The 27,438-nt window shown below is 38.3% G+C and overlaps 1 protein-coding gene across 3 annotated transcripts in view; it reads left to right on the top strand.

The window, feature by feature from the left end:
* Positions 1-27,438, top strand: part of SPHKAP (SPHK1 interactor, AKAP domain containing) — a 216,787-nt gene that overhangs the window by 162,711 nt on the left and 26,638 nt on the right. For all 3 annotated transcript variants that reach the window (XM_053597500.1, XM_053597501.1, XM_053597499.1), the window contains 3 exons: positions 17,884-17,943; positions 19,476-19,610; positions 26,407-26,662. In XM_053597500.1, the coding sequence (XP_053453475.1) occupies positions 17,884-17,943; positions 19,476-19,610; positions 26,407-26,662 (451 nt within the window). The remainder of the gene's footprint in view (positions 1-17,883; positions 17,944-19,475; positions 19,611-26,406; positions 26,663-27,438) is intronic.

Here is a 27,438-nt window from a genome sequence, read left to right as displayed (position 1 = left end):
AGAACTTCAGTGAGGAGTGCCAAATCAATTCACATCTCAAAACCCAGGAAGTTATCAATAATTTAAAATGCAGTGCCAAATATAGTGAAGGAAATTAAGCAGGAGTCTGAAAAATGGGGGGTGTTCATTGTGCATCTATATAGGAAGAGTTAGAACTCTAAAGTTTCTCTCTAATCCTAGAGGCCACCATCTCAGCGAAAGGTTTTTGTCCATTGCTGCACCCCTATTATCTAACACAGTAACTGGTACATAGTAGGCACTCAATCCACACATTTTTTAGTAAATCGATGGAACTAAAGATGTATTCCCTAATGACATTAGTCAGGCTCCAGAGAAAGGGAGAGGGTAAATATAGTACTGAAAAATGAATTTAAGTGAAAATCCATGCACATAAGTCCCCTTCTACCTCCAAGATCCAAAATGTTGGTAGCCATATTTTTAACACCCATGTCCCAAGCAATAAATTGAAGGATTTATTTATGGAGAAATAGATAGATTGTAGTGAATGCAACCTATTTGCCCTAGACTAAATGTATTTCTGCAAAATTAATATGTTGAAACCGTAATTTTTTTGATGTGACAATATTGGAGATAGAGCCTTTGAAGACGTTTCAAAGGTTAAATGCACCGTAAGTGTAGGACTCTAATTTTATAGTGTTTGTGTCCTTATAAAGAGAAGTAAAAGGAAGAAACACCATCTGAGCTCTCTCTTCACCACAGGATGACACCATGAGAAGGTGTTCTCTGCAAGTCAAAAAGATGCTCTCAGCAGGAATCAAATCAGCAGACACTTTGATCTAGGACTTACAGGCTCCACAATAAAGAGAAAACAAATTTCTGTTGTTTAAGATACCTAAGTGATGTTTTGTTATAGAAGCCTGAACAGGTAAGTATATTATCCATATTGATAGTGAGGAGTCTTTCATAAGTATGGCTGTGTCCCCTCCAGTCAACTTACAGAGAAACCCAGTACCATTCAGGGGCTTCCAATCTATTCATCACTCCTAAATATAAATTTATAATAAAAGACAGATATTTGGTGGGAAAAAAGCTTTAACATAAAAGATAGCAATAAAGTAGAACAGAAAGACTCAAAAGAAATAGAAAAAGATACAGGAAACAAATGTAATCCCTCTACAAACAAATAAATACCTGGAGGCTTTAGCATCATAGAAATTAGAAAAGTAGTATATTCATGAAATAAAAATAGGACTTATTCTTTTAAACAATAATTTTTCAACATTCTTCTTAGTAAAGTATCACAAGAATAGAAAAGCGATTATTCAAGGTACCCAATACTAATAAGAAGTTGGTAGATGATCTAATGCATCCCCACATAAGAGAAAAGCTCAGGTCAACTCAAGTTGGGGGGAGGGGGAACAAAGGAAAGGAGAAGGGGGGGTGGGGTGTTTCCTCTGAATGGACACAGTGTGGGGTGAGGGTGTTTGGCACATCTTTTGAGTGCAAGTCAAAGTAACTCCAAGAGGGACTCTACCTAACAAATTCAAATATTTTGACCTGGTTGTTTGTACTGTCATACTAACCTAAAATTAAAAAATAAAATAAAATAGACAACTATTTAAAAGAAAATAATGATTTTTAATGAAGAGAGGAGGTTAAAAATTATGAGGGCTAAAATTAAAAAAAATAAAGTGTTAGTAAATAAAGTCAAGGGGAATCTTCCAGAAAGTAGAACAAAAATGCAAAGAAAGAAGAGGAAATAATAAAACATTTAAAAAACAATTCAAGAAATAAAACATTCAATCTAATTTCTGTTAGAGATGGTAGGATTTAAAGGTAGAAAATACGGACAGAATGGTCAAAGACAAAAGATTTCTCATCTATGAGAAGATCTGTATGTTTTCTTTAAAGGAGCTCACAAAGTAGTTCAACACAAACTCTTAGCATTATAAAATTCTAGAACACCAGGAGTAAGAGAGGATTGCCATGTTTGAGGAATACCATGATTTCTTGTAAGAAAAACCAACCACACAAACCAATAAAGAGAATCATAGCAACATGACACTGTCCAACAGCTAGAATCCATCAGAACAATGTCACCAAGTTTTGAGTAAATTTTGTTCAACCTAGAAGTCTATACCCAGTCAACCTTTCATTCAAAGCTGAGGATTAGAAAAGGATCCTTCTCAGACGAGCAATGCCTTAAGTTATTTTTATGTGCCTGTTCTTAGAATGCTCCTGGAAAATGTGCTCTATCAAAACAAGAGAGTAAATCAAGAAATAAGAAAACACTGGACAAAGAAAACAGAGGTCCAAAATGGGGGGAAGGTTAGGAAGTTTCAGAAAGACACTTGTTCCTTAAGCCTAGAAAACAACCAATTCAGGTTCAAGAGGGAGGAGTGAGGACTCCAGGTAAATGTCACCAAGTTAACACCACCCACAATAAAAACACTAATAAAATTCTTGTGTTAAGACTATACAAAGAATTATTCTTAGTGGTTTTGTAAATCTGCTAGATATTTGGGAAAGGTTATTAATTCCAAAAAAGAAAATTACATGTAGGAGCTAGCTTTTGTTGTATAAGAATTGCTATGGTCTGAATGTTTGCATCCTTTTGAATCATCCCCAAATTCATGTGTTGAAACAATCCCCAGTGCAGTGGTGAGGGGAGGTTAGGCCTTTTGAACTTGTTCAGCCCTCTGCCATATAGGGATGCGGAAATAAGACACCATTTATGAGGAACAGATATGAAATCTGCCAGGGCCTTAATCTTGGACCTCCCAGCCTCCAGAACCATGAGAAATAAATTTCTGTTGTTCATAAAGGTATTTGGTTATAGTATCCCAAACAGATTAATACAAGAACCAATTTCCCAACTCCAGTGGTGTCACAAAAGTCTTCAGGCTTGGGGCAGAGATGGGGAGTAGCTTACCCAGGGCGTCTAGGTTCTCCGTGTGTCTGTTGCACCCCTTGAGCCAGTGGTCTATCCTCAGATAGACCATGCTCCTACCTGGGAGTGGGAGGCCTAGGCATTGTGAGGAAAGGCCACCAAACAAACACGTTTCAAGCCCTTGTTTGCGTTATAGCCACTGAAGTCCTATTGGTCAAAGGAAGTAACTTAACCAAACTCAAAGTTAAAAGAGAAGTAGCTAGTAAGGTATGAATATTGGCTGAACAATGAGTCAGTCCACTGCATAGGGCAAGAACTAAATCTGGTAAGGACAAATTGTTGACACGGGAAACGTAACAATATATAATGTGATTCCTACTAAATAATAATTACTTGATCATAACAAGGAAAACATATTTTAATTTGCCAAAAATTGTGATATAAAAATTACTGAGAAGAGAAAGGTAAAGACAGTAGAGTGTGGGAGGTGAAATAAAGCGCTACAGTGAGGCGCGTCTCACGTCCCTGGTCACTGGTCAGCAGCATAATGGAAGCAGGAAAGGAGCTCATTTAGAAAGAGACACACAATTGAGGAGGGATGGGGCAAAGGGCGGATGTTTTTCATCAAAAGACTTAAGCCGCGTGTATGTGTTACTTTGATTTTTAAAAGTTAAATAATTTAAACACACATTGATAAGTATATGGAGAAGTAATAATAAAAAAATATTTAGTGAGCACTACTATGGGCTAGGCTTTGTAAGCTCTCTGACTTTAAACTCTTCTAAAATGCCAGTGAGGGAGTTTTTGTTGTTTTCCCCGTTTTATGGGCCAGGATCGGAAGCCTCTGAGAGCTTACATAATTTACACAGCAAATAGCAGCAGAGTTGGAATTGGAGCCAGACGAGTTTTCAACTGCCGTTCTGCATTCCCTGTGCTGGCCTGGGCTGGTGTCAGTACAGTCAGTCATATGTCACTAAAGACCAGGATGCATTCTGAGAAATGTGGCTTTATGTGGTTGTTGTCATGCAAACTTCGCCGAGTGTACTTGCACAAACCCGTTTGCTGTAGCCTTCTAGCCATACACCTAGGCCGTATGGTATGGCCTATTGCTTCTAAGCTATGAACTTGTACAGCATGGTACTGTGCTGAATATTGTAGGCTATTGTAGCACAAGGGTAAGTATTTGTGCATTTGATTATACATAAACGTAGAAAAAGTGCGGTGAAAGAATGACATTATAAACATCTGGGACCACTGTTGTATATGCATTCTGTAGTCAACCAAAATGTTTTTATGAGGTACATAAATGTACTTCAGTAAGGAAATAGTTCTGCATAATAAAGAGAGAAGAATTTGGAGGTCCAGGCCTGGGCGTGAGGGAGCAAGTGTGGGGATAAGGTGAAAGGAGGAGAATGAAGCGCCCGGGGAAGACAGTAAACAGCTGAACACTCTTCAACCCCACCTGTCCTTCCTCAGAAAGGTATTTAGATAATCTTCCAAACTCGAAATCTTAGAGTGAGTAATTTTTTTTTTTTTCTGTACAAACCAAAGTCACTCTGCAGTCTAATCTGATAGAAATTTTGGGCAGACTCTCCATTTTTGTGGCAGTGAATGAAAGGTAATCAAAGTAGATTACACGGGGCTTGGAAATTCCTTTCCAACCTCAGTTGACAATTAGACAGAAGTAATATACAGCTTTTATCTCCTCTCTGTTTTCTTTAGAAAGAAATTCCTCCCTAGTACTTAGGACTTAAACTATAGAATCCTATCAAGAGAATGGAATCGTCCCCTACCCCTTTCTCTTCCAACATACCTAACTTTCCACTTTGTATCCTAATTTTTCATGACCCCATCTGGTCTTTCTAAATCTCTGTCTCATTTTCTTTTGTATGAATATATATTTCAGTATAATTTAATTTGCGCCTCTGTTGCAGCACTCATTGTGTGTTTTCTTCTATGGAGGTCTGATTTCTAGCTTCAGATCAGCAAATAACTAGACTAGTCAGTCCAGCACACCGTCAAGGAAGCCATCACCACAAGCCAGCATCTGCTCAATGACCACAGAGGGGTTGCCTTTAACTATTCTTGAAACAAATAAGCAATTGAATAAATGAATGGACAAATTCAGGAATAAAGTAGCTGTGAGATATGGCATATTTAGTTTAACTTCTCTGGAATTTAGTTCCTTTACAGATAAAATAAGAGTGGCAGCAGATGAATTTTAAGGCACTTCTTGTTCTAAAATTCTGTGATTCTATATTAAAATACAAAATACTGGAAACACATTTTCCTGTACATATTCACACTTGTATTTTGGAGCATTATTACACTTTTGTTTGTTACCTTATTCTTATGCTCATAGTGAAATAAAAATGGATTTGGCAAGAGCTATTTGAAGCCCAAGAATACTTTTTATGCTATCTTCTGCTCTCCTTTCCAGTGGGAAAGTGTCAGCTGGCAACAGAGGTTTGAGAATGACAGAAGAATCAGCGTCCACTGTTCGGTTGGCCTTGCCCAGGGCTGTCTGAACCTGCGCAGAGAGGGGATTCTTTCTGAGCCTTTTCTGAAGGCTGTGAATGGATAGTTCACAGTGTCCTTCAATTGCAACCTGGAATTTTAAATCTCAGACAGAAGAATATACTGATATTACAAAGAATTCTTCTGTTTGCCTTCATAAATGATGAGGCCAGATTAGTGGACACTTCAATGAGGAAAGTGAGAAGCATTGAAATAGGAAACTTTACAAAAGCAAAAGACAGCTCCTTGGCCTGTGGCTGACAACATTTGGTAATGTTGGAGAATATAAAAATGTTTGTCAGGCTTCTGAATAGCTCTTTTGAACACTTGATTCCCTAACCTGAGTTCAAATGTGATATATTTATTTGCCGTGATTTGTTAACGATCTGAGCGAACTTAGAAACTACAGCCTGCACCAGAAGGCCATTTTTTCAAAAGTATCGTTCAAAAGAAGTTTAAGGGAGTAAAGTAGACAAAAATATCGGAAGTCAGGATGTACATTATATTTACCAACAGAGACAAAGAAAACTCTATAGTATCTGCCATGCTTCCAAAATACAGATATTTAAAAATTTTGAATTATTTGAAACTATTGAATGGAAAAATATAAATTATATATGTGCAAGATATACAACATAATGATTTGATATGTGTGTACACTGTGTACGGACTACTATAGTCAAGTTCATTAATATATCCATCACCACCCATAATTTCCATTTGTCTGGAAGGGTGATCAGGACATTAAAAATCGGTTCTCTTAGAAACTTCAAGCAAACAATACAGTATTTTTAACTACGGTCACCTTGTTGTATGTTAGATCTCCAGAATTGATTTATCTTAAAACTGGAAGTTTGCACCCTTTGACCATCATTTCCTAATTTCCCCCTCCCCCAGGCTCTAGCCATCCCAGTTCTACTCCCTGCTTCTGTAGAGTGAACACAGAAGTGAGATGTGCAGTATTTATCTCACCGTATCTGGCTTAATTCACCTGGCATAATGTCCGCCATGTTATATTTTAGTAATTAGAATTACTGTCTAAGGAAATAAATAAGAAAGGCTAATTTTTAGCCTTCTCCTTATAATAGATGTTCCCTGTCATATTTTGTTTTGTTTTTCTCTATTTTTTTTATCAATGTATTCATGATGTGGAAACTATAGACCTCAGAATTCCATTTTTCATAAAGTTTGAATTTAATGATCATTTATTTTAAAAAGAGTTTCTTCTAAACATTTGCAAGTATGTTAGAAAATCTAAATTAATAACTCTCTAACAAGTGCTGTTAATCCAGTCTACAGTGGGTGTCAAAACAATGTATACTTATTTTAAGAAAGGAAAAAACTGTCTTAAAATTGTAATACCCAATATGTACCAGTAACAAAAGATAAATACAATTCATATGTGAACACCTCTTATAATTGTAGTAGTCAAATGTCCTTGAGTATTGCAATTTTAATAGTTTTTTTTTTCACTTTCTTAAAAATGCATATGCATTGTTTTGGCACCTTCTGTGTAAAAACTGTAATCCAGATGCTCGCCTTGGGCTAATGGGTTCATATACAGCCCTAAAACAGGCCAAACAGAGTGGTTCTGAGAGTCCCAGAGGAACGAAGAACCACTTCCTGATGCCTTTTACCAATAGATCGTCAATGGGGTTCGTTCTAATCACAAAAAGGGTCCATTTCCTCCCTTTGCTAGATGTGAAGACCAAGTCCTCAACACCTTAGTCCACTCCTCTGTGTAGAATTACCCAAGATGTGCTTTCAGCAGTTGCTTTTCAGTTATTTTTCATACATTTTACTTATACCAACGGAATTATAGCATCATTTAATTATTAAAGAGGCACAGAGTACTTATTCCAGTACCCATAAGGTTTCCGGGAGAGATGAAGAGTGGAGTTATTTACGAGTTTGATTGTCAAAAACATGAGACATGCAAGTTAGATGTCTAGAAGATAAACTTTTTTGCATGATAAAATGACACTCACTATCATTTTCCAAGTGATTTTCATTGTTTATACTGCCCTTCATCAACTCTAAAATAATAGAGCTATTCGGACTACAAGTATGACTTTCCACGCTTTCGTACACTTTTTTCTTTTTTGTTGTTGTTGTTTTTTTGTCTTTTTATATTTTCTTTGCATAAATGTGTAGGACTGTAAGAAGAGAAAGAAAGTAACCACTGGGATTTTTGGTCTTCTGGGTATATGCCCAGCAGAGGAATTACAGGATTGAATGGCAGATCTATTTTTAGATCTCTGAGTGTTCTCCATATATCTTTCCAAAAGGAATGTATTAATTTGCATTCCCACCAGCAGTGCAGAAGTGTTCCCTTTTCTCCGCATCCACGCCAACATCTCTGGTCTTGAGATTTTGTGATATAGGCTAGTCTCATTGGAGTTAGATGATATCTCAAAGTAGTTTTGATTTGCATTTCTCTGATGATTAAAGATGATGAGCATTCACACATAACAAAGATATTTGTACCAGAATGTTTATTGCAGCCCAATTCATAATAGCTAAGTCATGGAAAAAGCCCAAGTGCCCATCGATCCACGAATGGATTAATAAATTGTGGTATATGTATACCATGGAATACTATGCAGCCTTAAAGAAAGATGGAGACTTTACCTCTTTCATGTTTACATGGATGGAGCTGGAACATATTCTTCTTAGTAAAGTATCCCAAGAATGGAAGAAAAAATACCCAATGTACACAGCCCTACTATGAAACTAATTTGGGACTCTCACATGAAAGCTATAACCCAGCTACAACTTAACAATAGGGGGAAGTGGGAAAGGGGGGGGTGGGTAGAGGGAGGGGAATTGGTGGGATCACACCTGTGGTGCATATTACAGGGGTATTTGCGAAACTTGGTAGATGTAGAATGTAAATGTTTTGGCACAGTAACTGAGATAACGCCGGAAAGGCTATGTTAACCACTGTGATAAAAATGTGTCAAATGGTTTATGAAGTGAGTGTATGATGCCCCATGATCATATCATTGTATACAGTTATGATTTAATAAAAAAATTAAAAAAAAAAAAAAAAAAAGAAAGTAACCACTGGGGGGTATGACATTCTAAAGGTGAAAAAGAAATAATCTTTAATGGAAGTTTAGTGGGAGGTTTAAAACACAAAATTCTACACAATTTCAAAATGTAATATTTTTATTCAGTTTATTATGTCTACAACAGTTTTTCTTATATCATCATCAAAGATGGGATGTCTCATCATACGTGAGGAAGATTTTGTCAATCAACTGATTAACTTTTCAAAATCAAGGAAAAGTGCATTGTCAACTAATCTTTTAAAACATTTATGATAAAGCTAATCCATACATCCTTTCACATATTATGTTTAGAAATTAAAATTCTATATTGGATTCAAGTGGATGGTATGCACATAAAAGTTGACATTTACCCATTCCGACCCAGTATTTTTTTCCTCTTAATAATAAAGGAATTTGTTGTCTCCAGCTCTGAGTTTCCTTGAACAGCATTCACTGTTCATATTTGGAAATTTAATAAATAATAATTATTAAGGAAGGAATGATGGGCGGGTTGTTTGTTTTTTTGACACGGAGTCTTACTGTGTCACCCTGGGTAGAGTGCATGGTGTCATAGCTCACAGCAACCTCAAATTCTTGGGCTTGAGCAATCCTCTTGCCTCAGCTCCCCAGAAGCTGGGACTACAGGACTGTAGAAGACAGGAAATGGGTATCCAACTACTACAGGTTAGCCATAACACCTGGATAGTTTTCCTGTTTTTAGTATAGACGGGGTCTTGCTCATGCTCAGGCTGGTCTTGAACTCCTGAGCTCAGGCAATCCACCTGCCTCGGCCTCTTAGAGTGCTAGGGTTATAGACATGAGCCACTGGTCTGGCCAGGGCTGATGTTTCTAACATATCTAAATTTCTGTTGTAATTCACAACTTTTTGTACTTCCATATAAGTTGTTGGATACCCATTTCATGTCTTCTACAGTTATTGACTGGTACTATGACCTATGATAATAATCAGCATACACAACACTGGTGTGTGTTTGACAAATTAAGTCGGAAACACCTCTAGAAACAATAGGGAAGTCATTTCCTCATTAAATGATCCATTGCCTGGAATCACAAAGTAACATTCTGTACTTATACATAATAAAAGCTTTAAAAAAAAGCTATTTAAAATCAGTGTAACCTGGCTTATTGTACCCTCAATGAATCCCCAACAATAAAAAAAAGCTATGTAATGTCTTTTAGCAAATAATGTTTACATAATTAATCTGAAATAAATATTGATAAATAAATAAATAAAATTTAGATGGCAGAAAAAGTAGTTACAGTTCAAGAGAGAAATTTTAGTTATTTACATTCTCAGAAATAGCCCTGCTTTATAAATATTCTACCTCAGTCACATAAATAGTATATATAGTATGATTCTATTAATATGAAATGTGCAGAACGGACAATCTATAGAGATGGAAGGTAGAATTATAGTTGCCTAGGAGTGGGGAGAAGATATTTGGGGGGAAATAGAGAGTGGCTGATAATGGATACAGCTTCTTTTGGGAATAATGAATGTACTAAAAGCCATTCAGCTACACACTTTAAATGGATGTGTCATATGGTCTGGAAATAGCATCTCAATAAAGTTATCTTTAAAAAACAAATACATCACAATAGAAATAATTAATAAATAAATGAATAAATATCCCCAGGCCCCAACCCAGGAGATTTGGATTGTCTGATTGCATAGCTCTGTTATGAAGCCCAGGAATATGCCAGGGTCAGGATTCTGCCGGAACGATTTCTGTGTGTCATGCAGGCGGGTTAAATGGCCTGTTAATCATAAAGCCAGTTTGAAGTGAAACAGAAGTTTAAAGTTAGTCTTCGACTTTGAATATAGTTCACTTCAGCAAGGAGCCGCGCAGAACCTTATGCCCTGTTAGTTTCCCTTTGTTTATTGGCTTAGGGGTAGTTTTTTGTTTGTTTGTTTTTCCCTTTTCTTCTTCTCTCTCCCAGTCTGGGCACTTTAATTTCCACCTCCATTTTCTTCTCCTCCTTTAAGGAAATTAGAGTAGTCCTTATGGTTGTCCTTACGGAGTCCTTAAGACTCCCAACTAGTCACCTAACAATTGACAAGCCATCGGAGTTGCCTACCATTTCTCCCTCTTTCCCCGCAACAGTGTGGGAGCCGGGAGCAGAGCCAGAGACTGCACGTTCCCTCCAAGGCCAGTCCCTCAACTCCACCATCACCGTCCAACTCATTCAGCAAATACTTGTTGCAGAACTACTCTCTGCCAAGATTATATCTCTTTTAGTGATTATAAAGTGGCAGAAAACGCAGAACTGCCTTCTCATAAACAAATATTTAGAGAATCCTGATTTAACCTTCCTGAAGGCCCTCGGAGGTAAAAATTATGTTGACTACAGAGAAAAATTAGTGTCTAGCAGGTCTGCCTTAAACGTAGAGAACAGGCCTTCATGTGATCAGTGTACTATTGGCAGATAGTGGAATTCGACAAATAATTGGTGACTGATAGACAGAGGGAATAGCCATAGAAGGGAAAATGCTAGAGGCTGGTAAAAGAGGCTACTCCTAAAAAATCATGTAGGAAAACATGTTGTGGTATTGTTAAAGATGTATTTAAAATATGGTTATTTTCTATTACCATTTTATGTTTATATAACTCAGAGAACATTTTCCCAAACATACAAATGATAGAAACACATTGGTCTATTGAGTTTGGGGTTTTCATCTAGTCCAAATAACTCCTGAGGACCTACTTGAAAGTAGTAAACACTTGTTGGTAACAAATCTTTAAAATGGAAATCTAAAATAAATATCATGTGTTATTTATCTGGGCAACGTACATCAGATATTACCTACAAGTATATCCTCTTATTCCAAAAGAAATGTCTTTTAAGGCCACAAACATTTAAAATTTTTTGCTGCAAAACAAATATTGAATAGCTTGCTATTATTTTTAATTTATTTTCACGCTATCAATAAAATTGGCTGAATAGATGTTTAAAGATCCCTCATCTTTTGGAAATTTCTATTTCTTTCCTGTTTCTTTCATCACACACTGCCTAAATAACTACCAAAAAAAGAAAATAATAATAATATTTCAAAGAATTTTTTAAAATAAAAAAGAACAGAGAAGCTTGACAGTCTCAAATGTAAATATTATAAAAGTTTAAATTTCATTTCATGTGATTGCTGTAATCACCTCAAAGAAAAAACTGGAAACAAACACAGTATTTTCTCAAGAGGTCAAGCACGTTCCAGAAGGTTCTGCAGCCAGGTAGCAGAGCAACGCTGATGAAAGGACATTTCGTTGTCATCAGCCTAAATGACTATCAGGGGGAAATGCCATACTCTTTATAAGATAATTTTGGTCCAGAGTCCTGAATCTAACAGAAGTCTTTTGGTTGAGGAAGAAAGGAAACAGTTTTTTTCTTTGAAAGCTTTGTGGATCAGCATTTTGATACCACCAAATTAAGAGATCCTGTCATATCCCACATGGCCAGATGGCTGCATTGTTAGAAGCTGCGGAAAGAAGGAATCGGTTTCTTCTAAGAAAAACTGTAAGTGTATATTTGATCATATCCCACGTTCAAGTGACTAGATTTTAAAGGCAACTTGACATCATGCTTTTGGTTAATATTGTCTAAACAGGATCTCTGTAAGAATGATTTCCTTAAAAGGTTGTAGCTGACTTCAGGAGAAAAAAAAATTCATAGCAAAGGAAGTTGAAGTTCTCAGGTTCTAGGCTACAAGCCCTGCTGTCATCTGAGTTCTTGCACGTTGATTTGCTCTTTGTGGGTGCACAATACAATATTTTTTGATAATTCCATTTGACTCTCAGAGTAGCCTAAGTTGGTGGCTAAAATTAACACATGCAAACATATTAATAAAACCGCCCCCATGTGGTATGAGCTGGATGCTGATGATCATCATCATACGTTTTCAATTCAAGAACTCAAACTTTATCTGACATAATAGTAATATTTTTGTCTGACTTAATTTTTATCCGAATAAAGCTATTTATCAAATACAGCTTCCTCACCAAAGTTGCTATGAATTACATTCCACCTAAAACTTTCTATTCTGTCCTGTTTTACTAGATTTTTAACATCCACCTCTTTCTCACATCAGTTTTTCACGAAAATACAATTTATGTCACTAGCTAATAAAATTTCACAATAAAATTACATTTTTACAAATGCCTACATGAAATCCCATTTATAAAAAAGAGTTATAAATAAATGACAGAGACTGCTCATCTAAATACCCCAAACTAAACAGAGAAACCAACATTTTGCCTGTAGACATCTAAGTTTTTGCTATCTATAAACAGTTTTGAAGACTATCTTATTAGATTATGTAAAAGCCAAAATCATAAAGAGGCATCATTTTCTCAGTGATGCTTATTCCCCCTGTATTTCATTTTAAAACCATAATAATGATAGAAGAGCAGGCATTTGAGTATAAAAGTTAGAGTACGACCACAAAATTAGCTTCGTTAAGCAAGAGAAGTATTTTGTGTTCTCTGGGGGTGGTGCGTTTCTGTCTGCTTTAGCTGAGTATGTCTGCAGACGATCTAAACAGGGCCGTGCCCAGACTCAGATGAAATGTATTTTACGTGAAGACAAAGGAGCTTCTGTTCTAAGAAAAATGTTAACACCTTTTATGTGTCTATTACCATTTGTGGTTTTCAACATATTATCTTTTTCTATTTTTTAGCAATCTTTCTTTGCAACAAGAAAAAGAAGCCAGTCTAAGTACTTTAAATAGCAGCCAATAGCTGGATTATTAGCCCAGTTAATTATCCTGTATCTTCTTCATATTTTCCTGTATATCTTTATTGGAATAAAATTTTCTTTATTGACTACACTGAAATTTATCCCATAAATAAGTAGTTATTACACCTGTCAGCTGAGGCAGTGTTTCCACTTCATTCATTCATGTGCTTTTACCAACAAGAACTTACTGAGCATCTCACATGCCCGGTGCCATGTTAAGCCCTGAGGATACAGTGAGGACCAGGGCCGGCCCTCATGAACTAACTTGTCAAGGATGAAAGAAGGTAGACTACTTGCATGTTCAAGAAAAAAAGTGATCACACATGCCTTAAAAAATAAATCCTTCTCGGGGTCATTGGCATGTTTTGATTTGTTCACTCAGGCATTTCCCAGATAACTCAACAGCATCACTCCAGATCCAGGTGAGGAGTCCACACAGCAGTTTCGCTTTTTCTCCATGAGCTGTTGTGTGTGTGGAACAGCCCCAGCCTCCCACTCCCAACCACAGGATTCTTTCCAGCTCATAAGATCATAATGTAGACTCTCCCCACTTTCGAATTTTAATCACACATGACACTCACCCTAACACTCCACTCAAAAAGTAACCCGTTTATTTTGGCTTTCCATGATCATAAATTTCCTTTGTAACTTCCTATAATAATGGAGTTAAGGAAGGATATATCTAATTCTAACTGGTAGCCCTCTCTCCACCCTTATGCACAGAGAGTATCATAAAATTATAAATTCCTCTTTCGTTCAACTCTTTTTGTCAGTAAATAAAAAGTCTACAGAATGACACCCAGTGTGTTCACGGAGTGAGAGGAAAGGCGTTCTGGCAGCCGGCTTTGATCTCACTCTGGAGATCCTCTGGGAAACACTCTGTCTCGGACTTCACTGCCTCCATCTTCTCCTTCTCCTCACCTCTACTTAACACAGCACCTCTTCCCAGGTCATTGATCAACAGGTGCTGATGAGGGAAAAAGTCATCCATTCATTTTAGTGCAATTTTTCCTTTTTTTCCTTTCCTTTTAAAATGCTTTTGTCCAGACAGAGTCTCACTCTATTATCCAGAATAGAGTGCCCTGGTGTTAGCTTCACTCATAGCAACCTCAACTTCCGGAGCCCAAGGCATCCTCCTGCCTCAGCCTCCCGAGTAGCTAGGATTCAGTCACTGTCTATAATGCTCAGCTAATTTTTTCTATGTTTAGTAGAGATGGGGTCTCATCTTGCTCAGGCTGGTCTCAAACTCCTGAGCTCAAAGAATCCACCCACCTCAGAAGACAGGTGCACGGCCTTCAGACATATGAAAAAATGCTCATCATCTTTAATCATCAGAGAAATGCAAATCAAAACTACTTTGAGATACCATCTAACTCCAGTGAGACTAGCCTATATCACAAAATCCCAAGACCAGAGATGTTGGCGCGGATGTGGAGAAAAGGGAACACTTTTGCACTGCTGGTGGGAATGCAAATTAATACATTCCTTTTGGAAAGAGATATGGAGAACACTTGGGAGATCTAAAAATAGATCTGCCATTCAATCCTGTAATCCCTCTACTGGGCATATACCCAGAAGACCAAAAATCACATCATAACAAAGATATTTGTACCAGAATGTTTATTGCAGCCCAATTCATAATTGCTAAGTCATGGAAGAAGCCCAAGTGCCCATCGATCCATGAATGGATTAATAAATTGTGGTAGATGTACACCATGGAATATTATGCAGCCTTAAAGAAAGATGGAGACTTTACCTCTTTCATGTTTATGTGGATGGAGCTGGAACATATTCTTCTTAGTAAAGTATCTCAAGAATGGAAGAAAAAGTACCCAATGTACTCAGCCCTACTATGAAACTAATTTAGGATTTTCACATGAAAGCTATAACCAGTTACAACCGAAAAATAAGGGGAAGGGGGAAAGGGAGGGGAGGGAGTGGGGTGGTGGGTAGAGGGAAGGGGATTGGTGGGATTACACCAGCGGTGCATCTTACATGGGTATATGTGGTAAACGGTCTGTGAAGCTAGTGAATGATGCCCCATGATTATATCAATGTACACAGCTATGATTTAGTAAAAAAAAAAAAAAGAGGTAAAGTCTCCATCTTTCTTGTTGGCCTTTTTAAATTTGAGTTTTGTTGTGATTTCTGTTTTCATGCTAAATAAATAAATATTCATTTTAACTCATTTTTAATTCATTTTATAGAATTTTTAATGTTGTCATTCCTTTTCTTAAAAAAGGTCTCTCCAAATTTGGTGCATATCAGGCCTCCAAAAATTTTCCTATCATCACCCAGATAGCCCAGAATATATGAACGCATGTAGTTCCTCCTCAGAGGAGGAAAGAAAATATCGGAGGACAGGCAGATCCTTTTGACGGATTGCCTTTCTGTGGTCTCTGGCCCCTGCTTTGCCCTCTCCCACAGTGATGCAGTGTAATAACCACTTCCTGAAGCCCAGGGCAAGGTAATAGGACTTTCTTGGAGGTGAATGGCAAATCATCTCATCAATTCAATAACTGCAGTCCTAGCTGCATGTTATTAAAAAGTCCCTGAGTACCAATGGATATTGAACTACTTTTCCAAGGGCAAAGTTTCAATCATTGCATGAACATGCTCAGACTGCTCTAGATCAGGAACCACTTCTGAGCTCCAGCGACTACTTATGTTTTATTTGCACTGTCTGCAAAGGGCCACCTGTCCAGACCCTCTCTACGTTCACATTTTATTAACTCAGAGAAAAAGAGCCTGAGAATGGCCGTGTGGTCCCTCTCACGCCCTTTCCTCTCCCTAAGGCTGAGTTATTCTTAACAAGCCGATGCCACATCCTAGGGTCGCACTGCCAGGCTTATCCTGTGAGCCCATAACACTTGAGAAAATCTCTCATTATTGGGGAAGAAAATAGTAGTGATCTTACACTTCAACAACGCATAAATAATTTTAGCTTTTAAAACCTCTCACATTTTTCAATCATGTTTTTTAACCTCAAAATATAAAAAGAATGGATTCTGAGAAACCACGACCCCAAATAATAACTGAAATCAGAAAACACCATTTATGTACAGACATCTAATAAGCCCCAACATCTAACTAAATTCTAGATAATGTTCTTAGGTTGGTATGATCAAATCAATTAGTTAGAAATGAAAGATTTGAATGATTTTTAGCAAAAATTTAGATAAAACCTCCTTCACATTATCTCCCCACTGCAACTCTAATCAGACCTTATGTCTGCTCCTTCCCCTTCTCCAGGCCTGGAGAACTGGGTTGTCTCCCTTCATATTTTTTGCCAACATGCTGCACTTTCTCACCTTCCGGTACCACTCATGCTGTCTGACCCATTCCCTACCCAGCAGAAGCCTTTTTATCTTTCAAGAACATAACTCACTTCTTTGCAACTTTTTCTTAAGTTTTCTTCTCTGTAACTCCACTGGAATGGCCATCGTAGTTTTCTATCTGTGTAATGCATTTGGGACTTAAATTGTAGTCCTGGGTCACTCAGCAACAGGGTGATGTATTCTGAGAATTCTATCTTTAGGTGATTTTGTCCTTAGGCAAACATCGCACAGTGTATTGACACAAACCTAGATGGAGAGCCTATTGCACTCCTCTGGGGCTAGATGGCACAGCCTTATTGCTCCTACAAACCTGTACAGCATGTTACTAAATACAGGAGATGATTGTGGTACAATGGTAAGCATATGTATATCTGGACATATTTACATACAAAAAAAGGTATAGCACAATTGCAGGGTTATAATCTTAGGAAAATGAGCCTGTGTGGTTCACTGTTGAACTCTTTGTGTGGCTCATGACCGTATGCGCTTCTTTCATTGTTGTTCAAAATTATTACTTGATACTGAGGCTATTGTCTGTAAACTAACTTATTCAGACATTTATTTAAAAGGTGTCTTAACAAAGAGGCAAATTTGGCTCGCCGCCTATAGCTCAGTGAGTAGGGAGTGGGCCACATACACCGCAGCTGGCCAGGGCCTGCTAAACAACAATGACAACTGCAACAAAAAAATAGCCCGGAGTTGTGGCAGGCACCTGTAGTCCCAGCTGCTTGGGAGGTTCAGGCAAGAGAATCACTTAAGCCCAAGAGTCTGAGGTTGCTGTGAGCTGTGACACCACTGTACTTTTCCGAGGGTGACATAGTGAGACTCTGTCTCAAAAAAAAAAAGAGGCAAATTCTATAACAGGGTTAAATAAATTAAATGAGCTAAAACAATGGGGCAAAGAGAAATCTACTAACTATGTGCTGTATTAAAAGTGGGCAGAGAAAGGGAGCAGGAAGTGAGAAGAAGAAAAAGAGAAATGGATAGAAATGTTGATGGCCATTATAATCAGAGGCTTAGAGCATTGCAAGTTTGTTCTCCGACTCCCAAGGCCGGGCCTCAGAAGCCTGAAGATTTGTTTGTTACATTATATCTATTATATCGCTTCTAATGCACCAAGGGTTATTTTTGTTTGTTTGTTTGTTTAGTGTCTTAGGCTATGAAATGAAGAGGACAATTGCTGGGACTATTAGGAAGCTGAGCAGGGAGTCAGAGAGCTCCTAAAAGCACAAAAGTGAAATGACTGTTTCTTTGCCAAACTCTCTAAAATGTGTGGGACTCTCGAATCATTTTCCACAAACTGATCCCTGCTTTCTTTCTTCTAAAAGGACTCTCAGGGTTTTCCCATATTTGACTGTTTCGCCCTCTCTCCCAGGTCTGCTTCGTGAACCTGGATGTGAACAAGGATGAGAGCAGCACTGGGCACCTGCAGCAGGTAAGCCCTGGCCTCGGGCTGTCCCCGGGCAGCGCAGCACGATTGCCTCTGCTACCCATGCTCATTTGGTAGGACACTCGTGTAGACGGGTCCGTCAGAGCCCATTTCCCTGGCCCTTTCTCTTCTACCTTCCTGCGAATTTCATTCTTCCTACATTTGTGAAGCTTTGCCATGTAGGCAGCACTGTCCAACCCGGCACACTTTCTCTTCGCCCCCAGTGCTTCAGAGTGGGTTTTTTGTTGTTTTTTTGTTTGTTTGTTTGTTTGTTTGTTTGTTTGTTTTTTGCTCTTCCCTTCCTCTGTACTCTCCAACACCTGTCTGAGGTGATTTTCCAGGATTTCTCCAGAGCCAGCTTGATGGCAGCCAGGCTTCCCCTTTGCCTCTCAAGTTGGCATCTTCCTGCTGCTTTAATCAAATGTTTTATCTTTAACCTCACCTTGCACTCATTGAGCCTTGAACTCTTTGAGCAGGTAAATTTCCCAAGTGCATCCAAGGTCATGAGGACCTTGATATAAACCCTTGACAACATGCAAGGACTTAAAGACATACTCAGTCCTGCTGATACAATGGGAAGAGTCAGTGGTGTGATCTGATTGTGATTCCATGCCCAATGCTAATGATGGTGTAGGCTCGCCCCTCGGTGTGATGCTCTTGATGGTGGAGAAGCGCACCATCTGTGGCTTGGTATCAGAACAGCAGACCTGCAATTACTCAGTTGCTCCTATATTGACAATGTCGTACCTGAAACTTCTCACACCCAGCTGCCTACACAGATTACCCATTACACATTCTCACCAAGCTTCAAAGAGCATCATCTGGGTATTACGAAGAGATTTTCAACAGAAATTTCACACGCAATTTCATCTGATAGAATTATGATATAGAGTTGATCAAAGAGAGCAGGGAGGGCTGAAGGAACTTGGCCTCTAAGAGCAGTGTGCTTAAAGAGTCTATGTGAGTGTTTTGGGACAATCTTCTGCTGGGGCTAAGAGAAAACACTTTGGCACTGATTTACCTACATAAACAATTGTATTTGCTGAATGTAAAATGAATGTGATAATGGTACCTAGTCTATGTAGGGTTTTTTTGTGAGGAATGAATGTAGTTAAGACTTAACACACACAGTGCTTAGTGTATCATCAGAGCAAAATTGATTCTGGACATAATTTTCTTATTATTTTGACTTTATTAGAACAGAATATTATTAGTAGACAATTATCTTATTCAGGTCTTAAGAGGGAAAATTTTTCCAAAGTACTATTTATACATAGGGTATAATAGTAATTACTAAATATTTACTTTAGAAAATTATAAGTGAGCCGTTTTGAAAGCTTAAATCTTCTATTCCAATCTAAATTCTTATGCTGTAATTTTACAAAATTTCTTCCAGTAACAACCATAGTAGATTATGGAAGTTATGAGTAAATGAACTATGAACGGTTATGAGTGAATTATTTTTGCAAGTAGTTTATGAGTGGTATTTTGGAAGTGAAAAGAAGTCACCTAAACTAATAGTGATTCCTGCCCTACAGAAATTGGTCAACATTTCACCAGATCTTCCAAAACTTATCACCTCCATGAATGTCCAACAGCCAAAGGAAAATGAAATTGTCCTCCTAAGTGGATTAGCATCGGGCAATCTCCAAGCAGATTTTGAAGTTTCACAGGTGAGAAATATAAGCTCTTGAGAAGCCATTCATTAACAATGAGTTATGTATAGTTAGCTCAGCACAAATCAGTGGGAACCCCAACCAGATGCTACACATAAGCTCCTGTAGCCTAAAGAATCAACAATATTTTTCTATTCAAGAATAGTCTTTATTTGTATTTCTCCTAATCCTGCCACTCGGGGTTTGACAGAGCTTCACTTATACCAACTCATAAATTCTATTAACCTCTCAAGTGCACGTTGCTAGAGTCACTAGGCATTGGTTATTTAGCTTGGTTTTCTGCAAATCTACTGAATGATGAAAAATAGGATAGTCTTCTCTTTTTTAACAGTACCAAAATTCTAATTCATGTGATCATATCATGTGATCTCAGAATCTCACAGTGTCATCTTTCTGGATGTTATTTTTCCCTCAGTGGATACCTGATTAACTAAGTACATGAATACAGAATGGCAGCCCCAAAGATGGAAAGGAAATGTCCTGAATTCAAACAATAAAATTCACAGAAAAAAAACAGAAATGTTCTTTAAAATGAAGTAGACACTAAAACACTATTATCATTCAACGCAATGTTTATTCCTATTGCATAAGTTACTACAACATTAGTGGGAAGAAATGTAGGTAAACTCATTTAATCAATTTATAAGAAAAGTACACATAACGTATATTAGAGTGATATATAACAGCTCCAGATTAAAATCAGATTAAAATGATGGGCATCTGTTTTCTACCACGTTGTCCTTCTGTAGGTTTGAGTTTTGCTATCAGTTTTTAAAGTCTTCTTTTATCCTTCAAGCCTTCAAAATCTTAAAATCTATTTCATGCCAGATGTTTTATGAAGATTTACACACAGCCTGTTACAATTTGCTAATCAGGACATCAGTCTAATAGTATTTTTCTTTAGTGAGAAGTTTAGATTTCTGAAAAAAAAAAATACAGAAAATGGCTCTAAATTCCATCTATGTTAGGCAAAACCTTGATGACCAGAAATAATACTGAATCCTATGTTTTTATTTTCTCTGCTGCTGCTCCTTGGTGTTAAGCTTTTTTCTTTTTTTTTTTTTTTTCAGTTTTGGCTGGGGCCGGGCTTGAACCCACCACCGTCAGCATATGGGGCTGGCACCCTACTCCTTGAGCCACAGGTGCCACTCCTGGTGTTAAGCTTTTATGACACCAGTTAAAAGGTTTTTGTTCATCATTATAACAAATAAAACTCCAGATACAGAAGCCTGAATAAAAACTTCTTTTTTTTTTTTTTTTTTTTTTGTAGTTTTAGGCCAGGGCTGGGTTTGAACCTGCCACCTCAGGCATATGGGGCTGGCACCCTACTCCTTTGAGCCACAGGCGCCACCCCTGAGTAAAAACTTCTTTACTAGAAGTTTTTGCTCCTTCCCTATTAGAAAACAGATGACATATAATGTTTCTTGGCCCTTGGCCTGAGCAAATATCTGAAAATTAGTTTAACAATTTTCATTAATAAAACAAGGATTCCACTGCTCATAATTTGAATCGTGCTGGCCAGAGAAACAACAGAACAGAAAAGATGTTGTCTTGGATTTGAAGCCAGAGAATCTGGATCTTTCTGAGCCTTGCTTTGCCCAATCTCTACTTCACGGGATTACTCTGGAAAGTTAAATGAAATACGTAAAAAGCATCTGGTCTAAAACAAACTTTAGTTTTTGTTACTAAAGTGGAGGCAGAGTAAATATTCAAAACCCGATATTTAAAAAATAAAATAAAATGGAAATGGCATTTCCTCCTGAAAAATCCTGTTTTAGAGAAAATGCTTTAGCTCAAAATTTCTAGATATATACTAATGATTTTTAAAACAATGTGACAAACCAATTGATATACGAGGAGGCTTTATTTCTAGGTAATCAGATCTCCCTGACTTGGTAGCTACCAACAAGGTGTGTGTATTATAAATTTTATATAAACCCTAAGTCATTTGTGATTTCTCAACAAGTTGTAAATTTTGCCTCTGAAATAGAGAAGAAAGTGAAGATTTTATTTCCGTTTTCTTTATAAAATTAACAGTTATTTTGAAGTGCTTATGTTTTACAGAGCATTTTTCTCAACATTTGGCAAATACAGATATTACTGGGAAATGCCAGCTTTCTTTCAAGACCTCTATGAAAATTGGTACTGACATTAATTGGACCTGACCTTGTGATGACCTTGCTAGACTCTGATTAATCCTGGTTAGGATTATTAATTAAACATGACAGGAAATTGGCTTAAGCACCAAGAGAATGCACTGTGTCAGGTAACTAAAAAACTCCAGTGAGTGGATGAGATACAGGGACTTGGAAAATGTCACGTCATCAGGGTATGGATTTTCTTGTAGCCTCTTTCCTTCTTTCTTTCCACTGGTCCCATTATCAGACAAGTTCTTCCCACATGGAAGGCAAAATCTTTTGGGGGTCAAGTTGAGAAACAAAGAGCAAAAGTCCTTTCCAGGTAGCTCTCAGCAGAAGTCTCGTGGTGCCCCATTGGCTTTGGTATGTCACAAGCACATTTTGGATCCAGTCATCTTGGCCTTAGGAAGGCTTTGTTCGGATTGGCCAGGCCTGAGTCACACGCAGCCTCTGCGGGTGGAGGTGAATTAACTGTATGCCCTGAAAACAGTCCCCGCAGGACAAATGAACCGGTTCACAAAAGCAACACCGATGTTCATTGGGATTAGAAGAATCAAATTGCCAAAGACACATTGAAGATCTTCCACCAAAAGAGTGTCCAAAACTCTGCATACCTTGTCTATCTAAAAGCCATCAAGAATTGCCTATGAGCACTCAAACATTTCATAGTTCTTTATCCCAGGGTCCTCCTCACATCGTAGATACCACTTCACACTTCTACAGTCTCCCAGAGCCCCTAAATCATTTTGTTGGTGCCACACCCACCCAATTTAATAGGTCCAGCCATATAGGGGCAGCACTTCAATGCTGACCCCTGTCCTAGCCATAATGACTATTTACTTGTTTAGGGAGATTTTCTATTTGACTGTGTGCCCCATTAAAGTCGGTTCCCTGTTAATCCACAGTAAAGAGGGAGAGATTGACAGAAGCAACTTGAGCTGGGTTAATCAAGGGAGAAAGAATTAGTCACAAGGGCAAGTTCATGTTCCCAGAGACCTTGTGAGGAAGGGAATAAACAAGCCACTCAGGGCCTTTAACCTAGGAAATGACAATACCAGAGAAGGTTTTTGTCAATCACTCTAAAATTTTCAGTAGTCCAGATGACACCTTACTTTACTTCTTTCAACTTTAATTTCCTATTCTATAAAATGGAGACTTTAAAGAATACCTTTCTCCATTCTTAAGGGCTAATAATTAAAAAAAGAAGTACTAAAGCACTTTGAAAAGTACAAAGGACTATTTATATCCAAAATACTGAAAGAAGGCGAAGTAGAAAAGAGATGAAAGTTGCCTAAAGCAAAATAAGGTATCAGAGTGAGGTACTAAGAACGGGAGGAAGAATCACCCAGTTATGAACTCGCGAGGTTCCCACGGGCAAGAAATGTACAATAATGTTGCAGGAACAACGTAGAGAGTTTGGCTTTTCTTCATCCTGAGAAGTTTTATTGTCTGTGAGCAGTTTTTTGGTTGCTGTTGTTGTTTATTTATTTCTTAGTCTTTTTACCCCAGCAAATTACTCTATCGCTTTTATTATGTTGCTATAGTATCTTACAATTAATGAAATTGACAAAATGTTAGAACATATTTATAGAATCCCTCATACATTTATGCGTTCACTCAGGCAACAAGTATTGATCGTGTACCTACTAAGTGCTAAGCACTTGTGCTGGTGCTGGAGATGCATTAGTGAACAGGTTGGACAGTTGCCTTTATGGAACTTACATCTTATATTCTCTTAAACCTTACTAAATATATATACAAACATATCCACAACCATCGAGATACATGTGCCTCAAAAGACCTATAAATATATTCCAGTGAGCAACAAATAAAGTGACTCACTTACCTTTCCATTTGTCAAACCATCTTTAGTAGAGACTCAGGGTAGATTCTTAAAAACCTTAAGAAAAATAATAACCATAAACACAATTGCAACAGCCAATGGTTAAATAAAATGTGATGTGGAAAATACAAATAAAATCAGTTATTTCCCTACAGAAGCAAATTTTTCTGCAATGCTTTTTACATACAACAATGAGGTCTATTCCTGTGGCTGTTCTATGAGACGAAGACGTATTGTTACTACAAAAGTTTCAGAAGGTCCAGGTGTAGACATTTATCCTTTCCAACTGTGCCTACCATTTGTAGACACCAGATCTTTATTGTTTGGACTTAAAGACCATGGGGAACATTGGAAAGAACACAGAAATTAGAGTCCAACAAACCTAAATTGCAGTGCTAGCTCTTCCTCTTTATACTTTCATGACCTTGAAAAGGCTGGTCAGCATTTCTGAGCCTGTTTTCTCATCTGTGAAAGAGTAATAGCACCTGCAGCCCCATAGAAACGTTGTCGCCCTGGAGGCAGCAAGGCGTGTAAAGCATTCAATAAGCTGCTATAAAAAATCAAAATGATGATATCCGCCATTATCTTACAGGCTGTGTTGGACTGGCCTTCATTTAGCTAAGATTCCCACGGTATTTATTTACTTTCAAGAAGATTATTAAGAAAGTATTTTTTGGCCAGGCATGATGGCTCACTCCTATAATCCTACCACTGTGGGAGGCTGAGGCAGGTGGCTTGCATGAGCTCAGGAGTTCAAGACCAACCTGAGCAAGAACACGACCCTGTCTCTACTAAAAATATAGAAAAGCCAGCTGGCCCTAGTGGTGGGAAGCAAGGGGATCACTGGAGCCCAAGAATTTGAGGTCACTGTGAGTTAGGACGCCATAGCACTCTACCCAGAGTGACAGAGTAAGACTCTGTCTCGGAAAAAAAAAGTTGTTTTTTCCCCCCCCAAGAATACGATAGCCGTGTAACATTGCACATGTGATAAAATTCTTTTTCAAAATCCATCTTGATAACTGTTCATTTTGCTTTGTTAATATCTCTTTGGCTGCTACCACATTTTACCTTTGTTATACATATTTAATTTGAATGATATGAAATGGCCAATATGCAAATATTTTGACCTGTGTATATGGCAACTTCATGTGGTTCAACTTTATAATTATTTTTACTCATAGCTGGCTCACAGGAGTATATTGTGCACAGCTCTCTGGGGCAGTTGATTCATGCTCGCACCTTCCTGCATACTTTGCAAGTACTCAGAAAATATCTGATAAGTTTCAGTTTAGTGTGTTAATGTCTTGATTCAATGGAAAGATAATTCGTTGAGCCAACTACTATTTACCCTACAGCAACAGTTCCTCAGCATTTGGGGGATCAGAAACCCTATGTGAATTCGACAAAAGCTATCGCCCAGTGCTTCTCAGATGTTAATGCATGTGGGACTCTCCAACAGACTCCTGGAAAATGCAGATTCTGACTTAGTAGATCTCTACCGAGGCCTGGTATTATATTTTTTAACAAGCAGCTAAGCTGCTGGTCTGCACCCGCACTTTGAAGAGTAAGGCTGTGGACCACTTTCCTTGACATTCAGACCTAATCCCATATGGCCACAGGTGAATTCTATTTCCCAGCCCCGAGGATTCCTAAACCCTTTGGAGAAAGATTGAATTTGTCATTTTATGATTGTCTTAGAATTACCAAAACTTTCATATTACTATTCCAGTGAACAATAATATAATAAAAACAGGCAGTGAAAATGAAGGAAAATGGTCTGTAACCCTAGAATGGAACAGAATTCACAGGTTTAACTAGGACGCAGTTCAATAATTTGGGCCTCTTTATCACCCCTCTTCCTATATGTCATTCATTTAGAGACAATTAATTCACTTCCAGTGGATTTCCTTAAATTTCATGTTGCCTGCTTCTTCAGATGGGCAGTACAAATTATAAGCTTTCACTGTAGTTGGCTGAACTCCTGCTACGTACTGGAGTAAGCCTATTGGATACCACCAAGGCAAAGACAGGTATTGATCTAGGAAACTGGAACCAGTTTAATCAAGAGAGGTGACCAAGTCTGCCTTAATATTCCCCTCAGCTTTGCCAAGCCTGGGAGAGGCTTCTCCCAGACTATAGACCTGACCTCACTTTTCTTAGAACATGTAACTTAGAAAATATATCATTGTTTCTCCCCTACCCCTTTGAGAGGTAAGTCATTTTTAAAGCCTCTTGCCAGGTTCACACATAGGAATGTGTGTAAAACTGGGACCTGAAGGCTGTCTCTTTGAAATATAATCAGCAAGGGAGATAGTGTCCTATCCTCCCAGTGTCTGAGGTCATTCAGAAGCCTAACTGCTCTAGGCACTTTGCTCCACTTTGTAAACTACCTCCCACCATGAAGGTACAAAAAGCTTACTGTTTCTTTACATAAAGCCTCTCCACTGCCTTTTGTCCCAGTGCACTTGTGGTCCAGCTCAGTTCTGGTCTCTCTTCACTAATTCAATACCCTTGAATCAAATCTTCCTTGCCTGTTTAACTTTTCCCAGCTCAATTTTTGCTTTGACCAAGGGAGACTAAAATATGTAACACAGCCAGTGTATTTTCCCCTATGTCAAACTCTTTCCTAGGTAACTTGTGCTCCCAAACAACTCAAGTTGTTTCAAGAAATCCATCAATATAAGCCCAGGAGACATTTCAAATACTTTAAAGGTCCCCACCCACCTTAGCAGGAGAAATCTGTAGACAGAAAATAATCAGAGGCAAAAGTCTTTTATTTTCCTTAAATGCCTCCTTTTCTCTGCACTTTCAGTGCCCTTGGCTGCCAGATATCTGCTTGGTCCAATGTGCAAGAGGTAACAGACCCAACAGTACTAATTGCATCATTTTCGAAATCAACAAATTTTTGATTGGTCTGGAACTGGTGCAGGAGCGGCAGCTCCACCTGGAAACAAACATCTTGAAACTGGAGGATGACACAAACTGCTCCTTGTCCTCAATCGAGGAAGACTTTCTCACCGCATCTGAGCACTTGGAAGAGGAGAGCGAGGCAGAAGAATCCAGGAATGGTGAGAACAATAAAGCAATTGTGCATCTTGAAATTAGCCACCGTACAAAAATGTCTGGGTGAGATTTTGGAAAAGTTTCAGGCCAGGTCAGTTTGGCTGACACATCACAATCGTTAACCTGCTAAATTTTGAGGAAGGCAGGAGGGTAAGAGAACGCTGGTAAAGATGCTGACAAGTGCACTTAGCTGACTTAATGGTTGGACAGATCCAGACTCCCAAAAGATGCCTTGGGGATGCTGAAGGGAATCTGTGCGCCTTAAAGAAAAATCTTCTCGTCTGCCAAGAAATGCAGGCTGGGAATGTTAATGTCCCTGAGATTTCCATACGAGCCATATTTTAGTCAGAGTCAAGTTGGGCCAGCCTGGATTTGCACACCGGCATTACCACTTTGGGGCCAGTTATCTAATCTTTCTGAGCCCCAGTTTCCTTATCTGTTATTTGGGGGTACACTTTTGCCTGTAGCTAAGGAGTTTAGTGAGGACAGAAGGAGCATGCTCTTCAGCATAGTGAGGAGCAGAATACTTAGCATTCATTTATTCCACAGAGCTCAATGAACAATGGGTTCTTCCTCCCTGCATTTAGCCAGGGAGAAAGGGATACCCCAGATGTTGTTGTTACTGTCCCTGGGCAAAGTCCTAGGCAAACTTTAGAGCAAATCTGTGCAGCAAGTCCCACTACTTAGATTGCTCTAAACATTCTCCCTCTGTACTTAATGGGAAGCTCTAAGATGCAGTTGTTGGGGCTGCTTCCCCTGAAGAATAGTGATCAGTCCTCAG

This window comes from Nycticebus coucang, chromosome 7 (assembly GCF_027406575.1).
Source record: "Nycticebus coucang isolate mNycCou1 chromosome 7, mNycCou1.pri, whole genome shotgun sequence".
Taxonomy (NCBI): domain Eukaryota; kingdom Metazoa; phylum Chordata; class Mammalia; order Primates; family Lorisidae; genus Nycticebus; species Nycticebus coucang.
This window is presented reverse-complemented; position numbering and strand designations above follow the sequence as displayed.